The sequence below is a fragment of the Lissotriton vulgaris genome, chromosome 12 (genome assembly GCF_964263255.1).
Source record: "Lissotriton vulgaris chromosome 12, aLisVul1.2, whole genome shotgun sequence".
NCBI lineage: Eukaryota > Metazoa > Chordata > Amphibia > Caudata > Salamandridae > Lissotriton > Lissotriton vulgaris.
Window position 1 is genome coordinate 748,175,282 of NC_141700.1, and position 18,393 is coordinate 748,193,674.

The following is an 18,393-nucleotide window of genomic DNA, read 5'->3' on the forward strand; positions in this document are numbered from 1 at the left end:
ATCACAAAATGGAGGCTGAGCACGAACAAGTTCGTACTTTACAGAACCTCAGGAGGTCTGAGCACAGAATTCATCACCCAGACCATCCCTACTCTGGTTGCCTCTAGATTTAGGTGGGTGCGAGGGGACTGAGAGGCAGTGGGGCTCAGGGAGGGGGGAAGGCATATGGAGGATGCAGGGGGGGTTGGGAGTAGGTTAGATCATAGGAATGAATAGCAATCACCGAATCGGTAAATACCGATTTAGTAAAATAGGGGACACATTTAAGGGTGACAGGGTGTCACTTTGACACCCTGTTGCACCCCTGAATCGTGCTTGTGTGCAGATGTGGCACACATACATGCCCTAAGGGCATGTATGTCTGCCACATGGCACAGTTGAAAATGCATTGATTTGCATTTTCAAAGGTATTCCTTATTTACCACCAACTTATAGTTGGTGGTAAAACCGAATCCTAAAATGGGAAAAGCACTCATTTGAGTGCTCCCTACATTGCAAATTCGGTAATTTACCGATTCGGTATTTTAAGGAATCAGTAATTTACCGATTCTTTGAAATACCGAATCGGTAAATTACCAAATTTGCAATTTAGGCCACCTACATCCCAAATGCCCAATACCGGTCGGTAACGGCCGAAATTCGGTAATTTCGGCCGTTACTGACCGGTATTGGGCCACCTACATCTGGCCCTTAGTAAATAAATTGAATTAGCATGTATATAGGTAGGGAGTCTTGGTGGGGTTTGTGTGCATGTTTTCTTTCTTTCAATGATCTATGAGTCATTTGGTAATTATGTATATACAACACAGCATTAGTGATATGTATATTTTCAATTTTCAGTCCTGATGAACAGGGCCGGACTGGTAAGTCCGGGCACCGGGCAATCCCCCGGTAGGCTGCATGGGGTGGGGGCTGGTTTTGTGCCAGGGGGCCGGTTTTGTGCCAGGGGCCGGTTTGGAATTGGACCCTGGCCCTGGTGATGGTCCGCGACCTGAGTCAGTTCAGTAGCAGCTAAATTTGCTGCATACTTAATGCTATGTGCGAATGCTAGCAGTATTCCATGTTAAAATTATTAAATAAATGCACCTGCTGCTGGTGCACACAGAGCACAGATTTCTCCTCTGCCTGGCCCCCACGTCTGATCGCGCCCCGCAAGCCAAGGTGTAGTTCCCCCCTTAGGGTGGGTGGGGTCTGGATTGGGAGATCATGCGCCTTGGGATCGGGCTCTTGCAAAGTGTACGTGCGAGGTCAAGGAGGCAGGCATCGATATCGTGATCTCAGAGGCAGAGAGAGACCAGTGAGTCAGATAACGACAGAGAAAAAGAGAATTTAACTATTTCTAGCCCCCCCCCCGGCTGCCCGTCTGCAGGTGAGTCTCTAGTCAGTACCATCCGATCCAGTCTAGTCGTGTATGTTGCTGAATGCATGTTGTGTGTCAGGCCTGCATGCTGTTTTTTGTAATTGTAATCCGATCCCTGATTCATCCTGGGGCAGCTGGGCTTGGGCGTGTGGGCCGGATTCGAAATAGAAATGAAAAGCAAAAGGCATGGTTAGGGCCGTGATCGGGACGGGCAGGCCGCAGGGGCAGGGCTGCTTATTATTTATTAACATTAACAAAGTGCGGAGGATACCGCTGGCCCAGCCGTAGCGCAGCAGGAGGACGTCTGACATCATGTCCTGCTTCCAGAGAGCGCAGGGAGTAATTTAATGTTGGTGCGAGGAGGACTTACTCTGGTGCAGATTCGACTGGAACAGCTGCTGTTTGGTATGAGCTGGCTGCTGCACTCTCGGTCCGAAGTTGGACAGTTGTTTATTTAAATGACTCTTTTGAGTGTATACACTGAGACATAAACAACAATGTGTTGCTTTTCGACTCTTTACCCTGGATAGTGATTCACTTTTTTTTAATTCCAACCAATGGTAGCCGTATGTGTCCCAGGTGAGTCAAATGGTAGATAGGAGTGTCTTTAAAGCCCCAGTAAACTGGACATTTTCGTTCATTCTCTCATTTTGATAGGAAGAGTTTCACGCCTTAGTAGTTAAGGGGGAACCTTTTTACAACTGAAACACTGCACAAATTTGTAAGCATTTCTTGAAGATGGGGCATTCTCTTGTGATTGCACCATGCACATTTATGCCCCGGTTGTGAAGTGTGACATAAGCGGTCAATAACATTGTTTTAGATGTAATACTTCCTGCAAGTTGCTGCCACTGAAGAAATGTAGTTTGTGTTTAAGCCATATGGTTAATTACATTGGCCAATCATGCCCCTTTCAGAAACTCACACTTTTTTCATCCCACTTAAAACCCTGATATCAAGCTCTTCCATTTCTGGTGCTTTGCAGCTTTTTAAAGATGATCTTAGAGATTCTCATTGCTTAAATTGCTGTAATTTCTATGTTTCCCTCATCTTCATTGCTTGATTTTGCTCGCGAGAAAGTGTCACTCATAGTCATTGAAATGTCACTCGAAATTGCACTGAAATTCAGAACATGTCACACACAAGCAATCCGAAACCTTGGCAGCTATGACCGCATGTTGTTAATGGCTGGCTGGGGTCGGGATATCAAAGCAATGCATGTACATACACACTGCCAGTGGCAGCAGACCAAACAACTCCACCTCCACAAGCACCCTCTCTGCTCACTGGAAAGCACGAGTGATGCCTGAGTGCAAAATTTGCTTCCGAAGCTATGGGACTCCAGCCCAGGGTGTGGGGCTCAACCGCCAATAGGTCAGTGAGAGTGGAGAAAATTGAGACACAAGTCCAAGGGCCATTGAGACTGGCTCAGTTAGCCACACCTGCATGGGCGGACTCTCCAAAATGAACAGAGCACTGGCGCCTAGATTTTTCATTGTGCATGTCTGTCGTTAAGTGGCACAAAAGACAGCCTTGAGTTGACCAACATTTGCGAGCAAAACATTTTTTGCAACAAAAGAGGACACAAGTACAGCACCAAATGCGCATTGCATGCAAGGAACACCTTTAAATTGTGCAAAGTGGGCACATCTTGGTGGAAAAAGTGTTGGCACTCCTAGGATTTCATCCAAAGCTATGGCAAGTCAAATCAGATAAAGTGGTACCTGCTCAGTTTCCATGCAATGGTAGCCCCAAATAAACCCAGACACAAGCCATGGCAAAAACACGACCTGTGATACACTATGTATTGAGTGTACATTTCACAAAAATTACTATTATGTTCTTTAAGGTCATCATCTACTATATACTGTGCTTTGAAAGTTGATACAATTTGAATATCTAATGAAAAATGTACTGTAAAATTCACCATTTTGGTCTGTCGTTTTCCAAAACCCCCTAGTAACAGTCGGGCTCGCTCACTCGCTACGCGCCAGTTGGGGGCTGGTCTGGCAAAATTTGCCAGGGGTGCTTTCAGTTCCCAGTCCGGCCCTGCTGATGAAGTCCCAAAGTGAACAAACGCGTTGGCTGGGATGGATGGACTTCTCCTGTCAATTTTACATGTGTTGAAGACGGCTTCTGTCAAGTTTGCATTTGATTAATAAAAGCGAATTCAAAGAAACTCGCAAGATTCCTGAATGGCTGCATCATGATTTTTTTAACTATTACTTGAGAAATATATAATCATCTATGAATTTTGGAAGGGATTATCAGAGCATATTAACACTTGGGAACTTCAGAACAGAATCAGAGCATAATAACACTTCAAATATGATCGGTAGTTCCTCTACCAGGAATAAAACTGTGCTGTCTGAAGGAAATCACTATCACCGTCCCCTGAGCCCCAGCAGCAGCACGCCCCTGGTAGATTCAAGTAGCAAACAAGAACATTTTAATGGGGTCACATCCCCTCCTTATGTACAGCTAAATCCTTTGTCTAAAAGAGTAAGCAAGGGGAGAACCAGATACAACTGGTTCTGGAGCACTTTGTTTTGCTCAGCTCCCCTCTCTGTTCACAGGACAGGCCAGGGACATCAGACGTACCACAGGAGGTGGAGCCATCATTGTGGAGGGAAGGCACAGCCCTATTCAGGTCCCAGGTGCAACTCCTCCCTCCCATCTACATGCAGATCTCTCTATTCACGACTGGGCAGACTCATCGTGGCTCCTGGAGCCAAGCACACCAGCCAGCCCGTCACTCACAAGCCAGACAGGCAATTCACATCTCACAGCACACAGAAATGCCAACTTCTAAAAGTGGCACTTCTACACTAGACACAAAATAATCGGCGCACACCATCACGCAGCATTTATCCTCATGAGTTCGCACATACCAAACTCGATCCTGAACTCCCCACATATCAGGAACTACCATGGACACACATATCCCCCATGCATTCCTATAGGAGGGCAGGCCACTCTCAGCACAGGCACTCAGAGTGCGCACGCACTTTAAAGTGTGCAGAGTTTGCTATCAGTTACCAACTAAGGTAACTGTGATTCAAGGTTATAAATGGAACACTAATTAATTGACATGAGCAGATAGGGTTGATAACTTTAGCAGTGCTGTCACCTGTCCTGTCTTCAAACATTCAGAAAAGACACCTTAAAAGAAAGAACAATCCGCTAATATAATAAATAATATGACAAAAATCCAAGAAGTAGAACTGGTGTTATGAATGTTTAAACGTGTAAGTAAAAATAGCACCAAGAAGCACAACTAGCCAATTTCACTTATCTTGTCATGTCCGACTGGATCAAAGTCAAAAGATCAGGCCAACCACATTGGAGTGCAGGTAGGATGCAGGGGTCAGGTTCATTAATGTGGAAGTTTACCTTGTAACTTATCCCCATTGCACATGAGGAGCTTCTGTCAGAACTTCAGGTTGCAGTGCAACTGTTGGCAGCGTGATAATCTGAGCAGCAGGCAGAGCTACTCATCTGCAGGAAGCACTTGGACGGTTGTTGTTAATGTAAAGTGCACTGTGTATTGATGTCCAGAGCCTGTAACCAGAAAGGTCACATCAGTAGTCAGATTTAGGGCTCACATTGGTCTCTGTGAAGTCCTCTTATGCTTGTGAGATGACCAGAGATGGTTCTTTTCTGATGCAAAGAACCCATAACCTATAGACTTTCATCTGAAGTCTAGTTCTTGAAGTTTTTAGGTTGGGAAAATACACTCTGACACCAGCAAAGGATCCACGACCTTGGGAGGCACATCTTCCGGGATCAAAAATTACTCCAGCAGAGGCCAGTATCAGGGTCCAAGCAGGTCCAGTTGGTGCTGAGGAGGCCTCTAGAAGCTTGTTGTGTCCCTGCAGCTCAAAGTGGAGGTTAGCCAACTGACCCTTGTGGTCACTTCTGGGATCCTGGGTTCAAGGCAAGAAAGTCCAGGCGTCCTTCTTCAGACAGCAGGACATTCCTTTTTCTGAAGCTTCGCATGTCCAGGTGCGCTCTGATTAGATGTTCTGAGGGGCCACTTTTATGCCCAGTGCCAGCCTGTGTGTGACAGTCACTCTCTTTGTTTAACCCTAACTGGTTCTGATCAGTTCTGCTCTGTCGCTTGGGTCCAATCTGTTTAGGAAAAACAACGGGGCCAACAGGCCCTGGTGTGGGTTGTATTTGCCAGTGATAGAGCAGAAAAGATCAGAAGTCAAGAAGGGGGTAGGCACCCTTGGGCTACCCTTTGAAGCTCGGTAAGTGCTGAGTACAAATGCCCAGGCCATCCTGCTGAGTAGAGGAATACCTATCCAGACACCCAAAACTATCTTGGCTCTTGTCTGGAAGGATACACATCACACCACAAGAGAGATATTCATAGTCATGTAACCATGAACATTGGAAGAAAGACCTTTTTGGTTTAGACAGAAACATGCCACCGTTCTAAAAATAATGTAAACAAAAAACTGATGGATGCAAAGCTTGAATTAGCCTCAGCCACTCATAATTACTTTGGCCGTATCTGAGTTCATTGTATGTTGCCCACTGTACGACCTTGATTAGGAGCCAGCCATATGAAAATCAGTCTTGACCCTGCTTCAATGTGAACAGTCCAGCCAGAACTGCCAGGTCAGGTCTTCCCTGGAAAGGACCACAAACAACCCATAATCAGTTTCAACCTAGTTAGTGCTCATCAGTGGGGTATAGTTTGGCTCCAGTGAGCCAGTGTGCATGAGACCCATGTCTGGGTATACCATCCCACTTAGGGCGATACACTAAAGTATACAAGCATTGACATAGCCTATAGGCCTCGCCTTTGGGACCTTGTAAGTGTTTAGCCATGCAGCACACTATCCGAGGTGCTGTGCCACTAGGGATTGAACAGCTATACAATTAATACACACTGAGTCATGCAGTCTGATTCAGGAATCCATGTTTGCATGAAACATGGAATGGAAAGTGTATCAATTAAAGTGCACAGTTTAAAATAGTTTGCATAGGACGCCCTAATGCTCCTTAGCCTGTCAAGGAGGTGGGCCCCGGATGGAGCAGCAAGACCATGGTGGGGGGCAGGGGTGGTTTGGGATCGCTTAGGATCTTTAAACACCTACGTGAGAGCAGTACATTATGCATAACACTATGAAAGGCATTGGTTGCTCCCTCACGGATTCCACGCACGCAATAGAACATACAGCAGTCACTGGCAAACCAAACCTCCTTGTATGGGCGAACATCGAAAGTGGAAGCGGCATCAAAATAATACCATCTGCACTTAATATCATTAGCTACCCATCTGTGCAAAGCCAGGAATGCTATGTTAAAACGTATTCACAAAGACCATGGCCATTTTACTCTGCAATGTGCGCTGGTGCCAACATCAACACAAGGGGCAAACCCTTTACTAGTGCAGCTGCAGACGGAAAAAGGTAAAACCTGGCGAACAGCAGAAAGTTATAAACTATTGAACATGCTCACATATGCCTAACAAGAATGACTGAGTGGCCAGAAATGCCCTTGCCTGCAGCAGCTACCTACTCAGATGGCACCTCCAATTCTTTATCACAAACATTAATGTAATGTAATGTATGTGTTCTTGTAAAGCGCACTGCTGCCCTGAGGCGTCGTGGCGCTGTAGACCGCTGGGGAACCCGTCCTGGCTATCCCTGTGAGATGGTCCCTACTGGGTATCTCCAAGGTGAAACCAGGTATCCCCGGCGAATGTGGGGGGCCGTTGTAGAGATGAGGCAAGCTAATGCCCAGAGTTGCCGAGTGTGATCCCTGGATAGAGTAGGCACCGAGGCGAGAATTATCGAGTCCGTTGACCCTGGTCCACGACCCTGCCGCGTCGGGAATTGAACCCTGGGCCCAGGCCGTCCTCTGCTTCCGGGTCTGCAGCCTCTAACCAGTGAGCCACACCACTCCAAATGTAAAAGAGAGTGACAGAAACAGAAACCATATTGCTTTGGAGGCTGTAAACAAACAGCAATTAGGAGGTATTAGGACTCTCTTAACCCCTTCCCTGCCCCGCGAATTCTGCCGCGGAGTGGGGGGCTAGGGGGTGAGCGCGGCGCGTTGGTGCTCATGACGGCTCCACGCAGCAATGAGTCACGGGCGGCGTGTGCTCATGGTGGCGTGGTTCCGTCATGACCATGACCGCTCATTAATTTGCCCGCACAGGTGGGGAATTAGTGCTGCGTGGGCGGAGCGACAGCGGCATGACGGCTCCACGCCGTCATGATGAGCACACGCCGCCCGTGGCTCATGACGGTGTGGAGCCGTCATGAGCACCCAAGGGGTTAATAGCAGGTGGACTTCGAGTCCGACAGTGCAGGGAACGGCCAGCTGAGCATTAAACTTAGCATGTGGCATTCAAGATCGTAAAAGAGACAGGCTCAGAGTGCGCATAAAGACTAAACATTTTAGAGACAATAGAAAACAAGAGCACACAGGATCCTATAAACCCTTACTATCCGCGTTGGTCCTGAAGTAGACGTGAAAGCTAAGTTAGCGGAAATAGTTTGCTTTATCCGCAAAGTAAAGAAGTCCCAGAACAGGCCTACTGTGGCTTAACGTATTCCCCAAAACGTGAGTCCATAATGTGCATGTTTCCATATGGCAACGTAATTATACTGACCTTGAGTGCATACAATAGCAATACCATTAAAATAAGGTGTAACCATTCAAAAATGGCCACTGATCTTACTTGATCAGGCCTGCAATGGATAAACAAAGACATTTTCATATACATTTTTTCATGTAACGCTCAATACTCGGAGTTAACCTTTTTCTAAATGCTCTGAACTTTGGCAAATAATGAAAGAAGCAGATAAAGTGCTTTGACGAAGATCGCACAATTTAGTCGAGGGGGGATGCTGGGATTAAAAAGTGTCTACTGATCGCTGAGATCATTTGTAGTTGTAATTGCATTTATATAGCGCTTACTACCTGACCCAAGGTTAGTGGTTAATCTAGTGGCTCTTGTAAATTAATGTGATTAACCAGAACAAAAGGAGAGGTTCACTCCCAGGTTGGAGGGGAGAAGGCGGAGAAACCCTGTGTGTTGTTCCTATTTAAGCTGGCCAGGATTATCCGAAGGTCAAAAGGCCAATGGCTGTGGCAAGTTATTAAATTAAAAGATGGCATCTAACACCTTAACCCCATAACATGGTGTGAAACTCAATTATAGTCCATGGGTTTGTTATGGTTTGCCTGGGGTGAGGCTGGATTTCAGGGTGAGTGAGGTGTCTCTTTTGTGTGTCTACTTTGTCAATTAGCATTTTTGTAGAGCATTCCACAAAATAGGTTCTCCCATTGCAGTTTAAGTAATATACACTGGCGTAATGGACTTGAGGAGCATGAATGTCGGAGTAGGCTCTGCTGCACGTGTGAATGACACGCGCCAGGTGCTCGAGCCTTGGTCTGTTTTAACCCGTTAACAGCGGCGGTAATTCCGCCGTGGTGCGGGCATTTTCGTGCGCGGGCGGGGCCGCGTCGGCCATTGGCCGACGGCAGCACTGGGGAGGTAGTGCTGCCGTTGGCCAATGGTCGACGGCAGCAAGGAAAGGGTTAATGGATGATGTTCAGTCTGGCCGCAGGGTTGGCACCATCGCTGCCACTTGGGCATTGTCTGCTGCCGCACTCCCTCACCAGAGGGCACCACCTCCTCCTCCTGACAGGCAGGGTCAACGGCTGGCCCCAATTGCGCGTGCTGTCTTAAATCGCGGCGAGACTGGAGGACTGCATTAAGTTGTTTATGTTGCGTGCTCCGTCAATGCCCGTGTCTATTGCTCTGAATAATTGAGCGTGGTAACACGCGCCGGCACCAAGCTAATAGTGAAAATGTTTTTGAACTGAAGCGAGTGACGGAGAGAGGGCACAGAAAGATAGGGTGCTTATAAATATAATGTATGCAAGTGAGTATGTCAGGCTGCAGCTCAGCATGCTGGGCTGCAAAAATCCTAAAAAAAAGTTCCCCTCGGAGACACATGAATCATGAAAACCGACGAAAACTGTAGTTAGGCGGTGCTGCTTCCAGAATAAACGGAAGTGACCTATCGGATTGACAGCCAATAATAAGCAAGCTAAGAAGAGCAATGCCAGAGTTGACCAATGGCAAGCGGCAGGATAAATTACCCACCATATTGTGTTTACTATAGGTCTTGCGACAGCGCATGCGCTCTCAAGGCTTGACCTAATGAAAAGTGAGGGATGGAATGCTTGAATTAATTTCAGCTACTAGTTAACTTCCCTACTGTATCCAAGTCAATTGTCATTTTGCACACCGTGCCACCTCTGTTTGGAACCAGCCATATGCAAATCAGTCCTGACCCTGATCAGGCAGTTTCATTGTGGCCTGCTTAGCCATCATATTTTACTTACCAACTTTGTTTCCACCTGACAACTTGTACTTAAAGGCTGTTTCCCACTTAACATAATGTGTTAGTTGTAGGAGCGCTGTTCGTGCACTTAACCTCCCACCTCCCCTCAGTAATTAACAGCGAAGCCCGCTGAGGGAATGAGAGCAATCAATCAGAGCCACCCCCTGCCCCTCCCTCGGGGGCTCGGGCTCCCATAAAAGGCATGGACCTGCCACGGCTGAGTTCAGTGATGCACAGAGGCAAGACACCATATTAGGGTTCACTGAGTCCGGCTCACACTCAGGGTCATCCATCGCTATCAAGGCCTGAGTGTGGGGTTTTATTTCTCTATCGGCCGCCACTAGATTTGGCTGTATACACACGTGGGTTATAAGGACGCCGACGCAGTAAATTCATCCGCGTAAAGTCACGCATGGGCCACAAGATACTACGAAGGCAGCGCTCCCGCCCCTGACGAGACACCCACGCCCTCTAGCGGTGAATTCAGACCACAGGCCAGAGGTGCAATGGGTGAAGTGTTTATTCCCGCCATGCGAAGTCTGTCATTCAAGCCTCGTTTCTGCTTCATAGCTGCAGCGCACCTGCTCTGGTGTTTGATGCCAGTGTGTGTTGCCCTGAGCGCAGTGCCCGGATGTCGGCTGAAGAGGGACAGAGTCCGCGGATTCTCAAGAGATGGCGACATCCTGCTGGGAGGGATCTTCCGTGTCCACTTCTCAGCGCTGCAGCCACAGATCACCTTCAGAGAGGAGCCTGCAGCAGCCACGTGCCAGACGTAAGCAAACCAGCTCTCGCGTGCTGAAGCCCCAGTATGTGTCAACAAGGCACAATGCAGGCCTTGCACCGCTGAGTTTGCACCGCAATATCAAACAGACGCCTAGAACCGGTGGAAATTTTCAAGTAGTGCAAATTAGTCATCTGCGAACACGCGAAGTAGAGCACACTTAAAAGGGATTATGTAGTTGTAGGTTTTCACTATTTCTACAAACAATTTGAAGTGTTACACTGATACTTCTAATATTGTTTCTCATAACTTCTTTAGTAATTTGGTAAAGAATAAGAATTGTATTAATAATATGACGCTTTTTTGTTGACTTTGTTGAGTCATGTTTTAGGACGATAATGATCCCCTTAATGTTATCCCAAATTAAGAGGGAGTTTGGCACCGTTTTGGCAATCAGAAGTGATATTAAAAACAGAGCGCGCCCTCCTATTTTGTGCCTCTGTTCACCTACACCTGGATGTGCCAGGTGCAGTTCGTGGCTGGGGATGCTTGCAGGATGAGCTGAGTGTGTGCACCTCTGTCTGGGGCTCAATCGGAGCACCTCCTGACATCTCTGCCCCTGCACCCATGTCTTTAGAGTAGCCTGGGTTCCGGGCTTTAAGTGGGCGGGCTCTTGCCGGTGCTGAGCACCGGCAGTTCTAAAAGGCAGGTGCCGAAACGTGTCTCTATCGGGCTCTCCATTTTTTCCCTCATCCTCAGGGTGGGAAAAAAAACTCCTAACTCTGCTGCAATACCACCCTTCACTGCCTTTGAGGCAACTTCAAAGAGACTCGTTATAGGTATTTTACAGTCTCATCATTTTAGAACTGAAGTATTTTCCATGTTATATGGAACAAAGCCTTAGATTTTGCTTGCATATCTTATGCGACTAACAACCATTGACAAAGCCAATAGCCCTAGATTGTTGTAAGCAATCTTACTTCGTGTATTATGTTTCTGGATGCAATCACAAGCAGCAAAATGCCAGTCAGGCGGCATACTATGCTCTGCAGAGATTTTTTTTTAGCTTAGATGCTTTAAGCCATGCACTTAACTTCATCCGCCACGCCCCTTTGAGAGAGACCCCAGTTTTTTCATCCCAGTTAAAGCCCTGCCTGGGTGGAAATACTAATGCTTCCCTCCTATGCGGGGGCCATGTCACTGTGCAAATAAGGGCACACCCCCATTATGCGCTACTCCTTTGCAACATGCAGGGCCGAAGACTGAAGACTCTAGTCCCGCATCCGAGGGCTCCTGCCAGGCAGACAGTGTGAGGGCTCCCATTTATTTCAGTAGCCTTACTCAGGCTTTCTGCTCTCTGGCTTTCTGAATATAGCTCAGTGGCTCTGTCCATGTAAACGTTCTTCCCTACTTTCTCTTGGTCATGGATTCTCCCTTCCTACGCTGCTCCTGATGAGAGCACATCATGTGCACTGCGCTGCTGCAGGCTCGCCCTGGCACAATGCCACCGGAAGGTCATGTCCCTTTTGCTCTAAGTGACAGTGAAGATGGCTGTCCACGGGCCAGTCCACCTCCCTACCAACACAGGGTCTAGGAGAGTCAAGACTATTCCCAGGTATGTTACCTCATTAAAATCCTGAATTACCCCCACCCCCCCCCAAAAGACAAGCACACACACACACAAATACATGCACACACTGACACATGCAGACTTAAGCACACTACATCACACATACCTACACACACATGCCCGCACATGAAAACACACTCAAAGTAGTTGTGATTGGTAGTCAGATTTCTCATGTTTTGGGTGAGGTGGTGTTACTTCTGATACAATACACCACATAATGTCAAAATGATAGTTTCACAAAGATGTATTTTTAGGAGCAATAATACCTCCTAAAATAATGAACTGGCTGCATAGTACACCACAGCGTGGTGCCAGGTTGAAATCTTACTCTGTATACCACAACGTTTTGTCTCTCTTAGGAGCATTTACTTACAACCAATAAACATCAGATGCTGAGATGGCAGATGCCGACTCTCTTGTCACTTAGTCACTTTATCATAGTTTTTCCTGGCAACCCGTCTTAGTTGATGTCTTCCTTATCCACCGTCCATGTTTTAACCACTCTAACTTCATCTGCGTTTACTCTCCCCACGATTACCACCGCCTTCAGTCATTACAGGCTGGATGGCAGCACTGCACCACCTATATCCATTCCCAATGTATATAGAGACAACTCTAATGACTAGTATATGCAGTAGAGCTTTGTACTCTCTACCATTCCTATGTGACTCTTAGAGCTTATCCATTTATATCCATTCCCTATGTATATAGAGATAACTCTAATCACTAGTATATGCAGTAGACCTGTATACTCTCTACCATTCCTATGTGACTCTTAGAGCTTATCCATTTATATCCATTCCCTATGTATATAGAGATAACTCTAATCACTAGTATATGCAGTAGACCTTTGTACTCTCTACCATTCCTATGTGACTCTTAGAGCTTATCCATTTATATCCATTCCCTATGTATATAGAGATAACTCTAATCACTAGTATATGCAGTAGACCTTTGTACTCTCTACCATTCCTATGTGACTCTTAGAGCTTATCCATTTATATCCATTCCCTATGTATATAGAGGTAACTCTAATCACTAGTATATGCAGTAGACCTTTGTACTCTCTACCATTCCTATGTGACTCTTAGAGCTTATCCATTTATATCCATTCCCTATGTATATAGAGATAACTCTAATCACTAGTATATGCAGTAGACCTTTGTACTCTCTACCATTCCTATGTGACTCTTAGAGCTTATCCATTTATATCCATTCCCTATGTATATAGAGATAACTCTAATCACTAGTATATGCAGTAGACCTTTGTACTCTCTACCATTCCTATGTGACTCTTAGAGTATATCCATTTGTATCCCTTCCTTATGTATATGGAGATAACTCTAATCACTAGTATATGTAGTAGACCTTTGTACTCTATACCATTCCTATATGACTCTTAGAATATATCCATTCATTTCTCTTCCTTGAGTGACTTTACTATTTGTACATTTGCAATTTTTCTTTCTGTTTGTATCTCTCCCTTGTGTGACTTTACATCTTGTACATTTGCAATTTTTTTCTTTTGTATCTTTTATGTAACGCATGTAATCCTTAGTCCTTATGTTTTGCAACTGGCTCTTATGTAAAGCGCTCTGACACCTTCGGGTAAAGCTCGCGCTATATAAAATCGCATTAAATAAAAAAAATAAAAAATAATAAATAAATACCCTGCCCTTTAAATCTGCATGGACCACACTTATGGTGACCCAGCATCCTTCTACTCCCTCTCTTACAACTGGATGGAGGTCACATGGCCATCTAGCACCTTTCTGCCTCTCTCTTGGGTCTGTTGTGCAGTTCTGGCAGCGGTTACTCCTTGAATTCAGTAAATTGTCGGTCGCGTGTATGCTACGAGTCGTTGCACATCACAAGTTGGCTTTTATTGCAGCACTATGGATGGTTTAGCATTATGCTCTCTCATTGAGGGCAGGGCTATCTAGTCCATTACCATCAAATCTCCAAAGCCCTCAATGGTTGTTATCCTCTTTTTGACATGCTTATCATGCTTCTCCTCGCTTGTCTTGTTTAAGTGATCACCTAAAATGGAAAACAAGCTGTAAATTGGCTAACAGTGCAATGGGTGACTCAATTCTCTGGTCAAAGTACAATCTGACCATGGCTGATGAAATGTAACTAAGCCAGATCTCTGTGCCGCTCCCAGGGCACATGTCATGATAAAGAGATTAGTCATTGGTACCAGCGGGAGGAAGGGATCCGAAAGGCCACTCAAACATTTGTTCCAAAAGGACCAAAAAATAATCTTTTGTGATTCTAGTTATAAGTGCAGAACTAGAATGTATAGTACCAAACGCGAAACATTTTAAAACATATTTTTATTAAAAACTAATATATTATTAGCCAAGGTTCATCAATGTTTTTAAATTTCACATCCTCACTTCGTGTGCAAAAGACGCCTTTCTTTGTGAAAGGATCTCAGTGCAAAATAATCTATGCTCCAAAGCACTGCACTACTGAACTATCTCCCCCTGACACATCACTAGACTGATCTAAAAATTAAGCAAAGCAAATGCACACACGCAAGACAATGAATACATTTGCAGAACAATATCACTGTCACCTCCGCCACAAGGAAAAGAGCTGCATCACTCTGATCCAATAACAACATTGGCTTGCACTGCTCCATCAGGTGTGACTAGAGACTCACATCCCATCCTGTCTGTTAGCAATCTCAGGCTAACACCACAGGGCTACACACTTAGGTTCACACTGCAGCCCAGGTGTATTATGTCAGCTGAATACAATCCAGTGTGACGATGATAACAAGTACATGCATTTAAACTTCATAGATCTAGGCATTCAGATGGCTCCAGTCCCTCTGTTTGATTTTTCTACTGCCTCATATGTACTAGATGAAGAGGGACCATGATTTTATTACTGACTGGTCTTCTTGTACCCATAGTTGAAATTGTTCCATCAAAAAGTACAAGTCATTTTATATAGTTTTAGGAAGTCTGATTACAATGGACTATTTAATGGCCCTCCAACAACTACATAATTAGAAGATGATTTGTGGCTACCAAACTTGAATAATAATAATATTTTCTTCAACTTTAGAGTCTTTTCCTTTGAACTAATAATACGTTTAACCAGGAGAAATGTAATATTTTATATAGGTTGTGATCAGACTAAACATAACTAATAATACATTGAAACTAACAGTATAACGACTAAATAACTCCTCCCTTTCTCTATATACCCTTTGGAGCCTATTTTTAAGGCCCCTGTTTTGATCCATTGGACTTATATTGACTACGTATCTGAACATAGTAAGTAGACTAATTCTATATAGTCACTTTCTGGTGCTATATTCTTGATCAGTCACTTGCTTTCTATTGTTTCCTTCTCAATTTGCACGGTTCTTTCTGATTAATTCTGACTCCTACTACATCTTTAGGTTAAAGTTGAACTTTGCACGTTTAGCAGATTTTAATTATTGCTATTGTCTTTTACTTTTTACACAGGTTATATTTTCTTTCTTTGCAAAAAACATTTCTGTTTTAACAGATTATTTCAGTAATTTTATATTTTATCTTTATACAGGGGACTCTTTTTAACAATTACCTCTAAGTCCTGAAGAAGGTCTGATGGATGATTTTCCACAATAGACCGAAACGTCGACTGTTACGTCTATTTCCCTAGCATTGAGTGCTCCTGAGGAACTGTGATCTATTGTTTAAGATTAATTTTCCCTTGACATATTCATTTGGAATAGATGTACACACTCATGATTCTTGGCAAAGAATACTACATTTATGCTACACCTCACTTACTCCTTCCCTCGTACTAGGCTTAGGTTAGGTACATCGGGGTAGGCGTATTTTAGACCCATCAGTTGAGTACTTTTTAGCCTCTGTTATTTATGTATGTATTTATCTATGGTCTAGGAACCATACAATGCTCTCACAGTATTATTTTATCCTACTCTTTTTACTGCGCGCATTATACTTTGCAACCAGTATTACAATTGTAGCAGTTCATTTCTTCTGCACGAGAAAGAAGTCTGTTCAATAAATACTTTTATTGAAAACTCCCGTCTCTCTGTTTCTCTGCACCTCTGATAAAACGAAGCATGCATGATTGACTGAGTAAAATATCTATCTATTGTTTACATGACTCTGAAGATTAGTTTTATCTTGGGGAAACAAAGTTGTCATGTTTATGCGATTGTCAGAAACTAAGTCCCTTCTTGTGAACTCGAGAACGTTTCTAGTGACCCCTGAGCTAGCTGGCACTTACAACTAAGTCTAATATATTTCGATAGAGACCTAGTAGACATAAGTCCTACGTCACATCTATAGGATATATTATTCTGATGCGCAGAGCCTATTGGGAAAATAGGAACTACACTACAATATCTAACCAGCACAGAGATATTGTCTTGTAAACAAATCTGCCAAGACCAAGGTATATAGGTTGAGGTTTCATAGTCAAAGTTTGTTTTAGTAATTAGTATTGCATGTCTGCTTCAATACTTCCAGTGCAAAGTTTTGCCTTAAGCACCTCCGTGAAGTCAAAAAAGAAATGGCTGCCTCCGGACCTGTAGAAGGCCCTCTAATACATAGTATTCAAAACAGGAATGCCACAAATACAATATTAACACTAAATCACCATTTAGCCACCATACCACTATTTGGACATACCTGATTGTCAACAGTTATAAAACAACATTCATCAAAAATCTGTCCCTACTCAATTTTCCATTTCAATTTCAGAGCTAATATCAACTCAAATAAATCTGCTGGTTTATATGTCCAAATTTTACTATTGCACTGCTTAAACCAACTGACTGTGACAAGTAGTCTCTTTACAGTTGACTTTGTAAATAATTGCATGCTATAATGTACTTATGTATTTATATTTATTCTCCCAAGCAAGTGGCTCTCCACATTGTGTCTCTCCAATGTAAGGCAGCCAGACACCTACTTTATATGGTTTGTGCTGTACAAAACCTTAAATAAATAATCATGTTGTACTTGGTTAAAATGCCTGCACTGTGATATCTATTCCACCCTTTTCGAAATGCACACTGTGGCATCACTGTGTTGGTAGAGGAATCCTGCTAGGATGTCCCTTGTATGATGTTGCACCACCAGTGTGATGTCATGTCACTAGTGTGATGTCACGTCATCAGCATGATTTTGATAACCAGTGTTCTGGCTGGGCCTGAACTGGAATGGCGTGGCATGCAAAAAAACGGAAGATTTAACCCAGATCTGTGACGGGGGGGGGGGGGGGGGGGTGGGGGTGAAGATTTGATTAATTCAGCATCTGTAATTATTGGTCTTTAACTATGGGCAGTTGCTCTGAGCAGACTATGGGTTAGGTGTTCAATAAATAAACTACTGGGCCCTCCTTCTTCTGCCTTGTTATTATTTGGTTGATTTCACATATCCCAGGAGTCAGCTCGTGATTATGATGTCAGCGATTAAATTCTAGGTCAGGACGGCCACCTGTTATTTTGTATAACGTGAACTGCTCGCTCTGAGGAGTATCTTCAATAATTTAATTTAACTCAAATTGAAGCCGAAATAGTGACTGAATATTAGAAGGCCTTTCGGCCTTAAGGAGAAGGTGGACAATTTTTCCGAGTAGGCCTTGCCTCCTTAGGTCAGAGAGGGTTGATTTTGAGCTTAGTGTACTGCACAGTAGGTGGAGTACATGACTATCGTCAGAATATCATCTGACAAATATTTAATTCGAAATTTCAGCTACCCAAATATCGTCCATTGAAGTAAATAATAGAAAATCTCAATCTAATGCGACTTATTTTTGTTGACAATATATAGGACAACATATTTATGTCGGATTATTCTGTACACTCTATTCTGACTTACCACCGCCTTTTGGGGGCATTTGTACTTCTCATAATGTATTTTACAAGACCACATTCAAAATTAAATAAAGCTCCACTACAACATTATTTATGTTCTGAGAGCTGTATGGGGAAGTCACCAATGACAAATATCTGTAACATGTACTATACAGTACACTAGGTATAGGAAACCCATTAATGTATACCTAGAGAGTGCACAATGCACAGGTCACTATTCTGAATCCCCCAGTAGTTCAGATGTTTCTCGATGCAACCTATAGTACAGTGCCTAATTTGTAAAGGACTAACTGTTGGGGCTTTGCTCAAAAGCCCCTGGCTGCCACTATTGAAGGCCAGGGGAGCCAACACCGGGGCTGCTCAGTCTTGATTCTACCTCATGCTTCTTTCATCACAACCAGACACTCACTGCCTCTTTATCTCACTATAAGGGGTATTTTTCTTACCCCCACT

At 44.2% G+C, this 18,393-nt stretch overlaps 1 protein-coding gene across 1 annotated transcript in view; it reads left to right on the top strand.

Annotated features, from left to right (window-relative positions):
• The first annotated feature begins 10,265 nt into the window (after window positions 1–10,265).
• The window catches only part of LOC147678564 (extracellular calcium-sensing receptor-like), a 93,648-nt gene continuing 85,520 nt past the window's right edge, over window positions 10,266–18,393 (top strand). Inside the window, exon 1 of the mRNA XM_086945694.1 lies at window positions 10,266–10,507. Coding sequence (XP_086801820.1) covers window positions 10,266–10,507 — 242 coding nt within the window. The remainder of the gene's footprint in view (window positions 10,508–18,393) is intronic.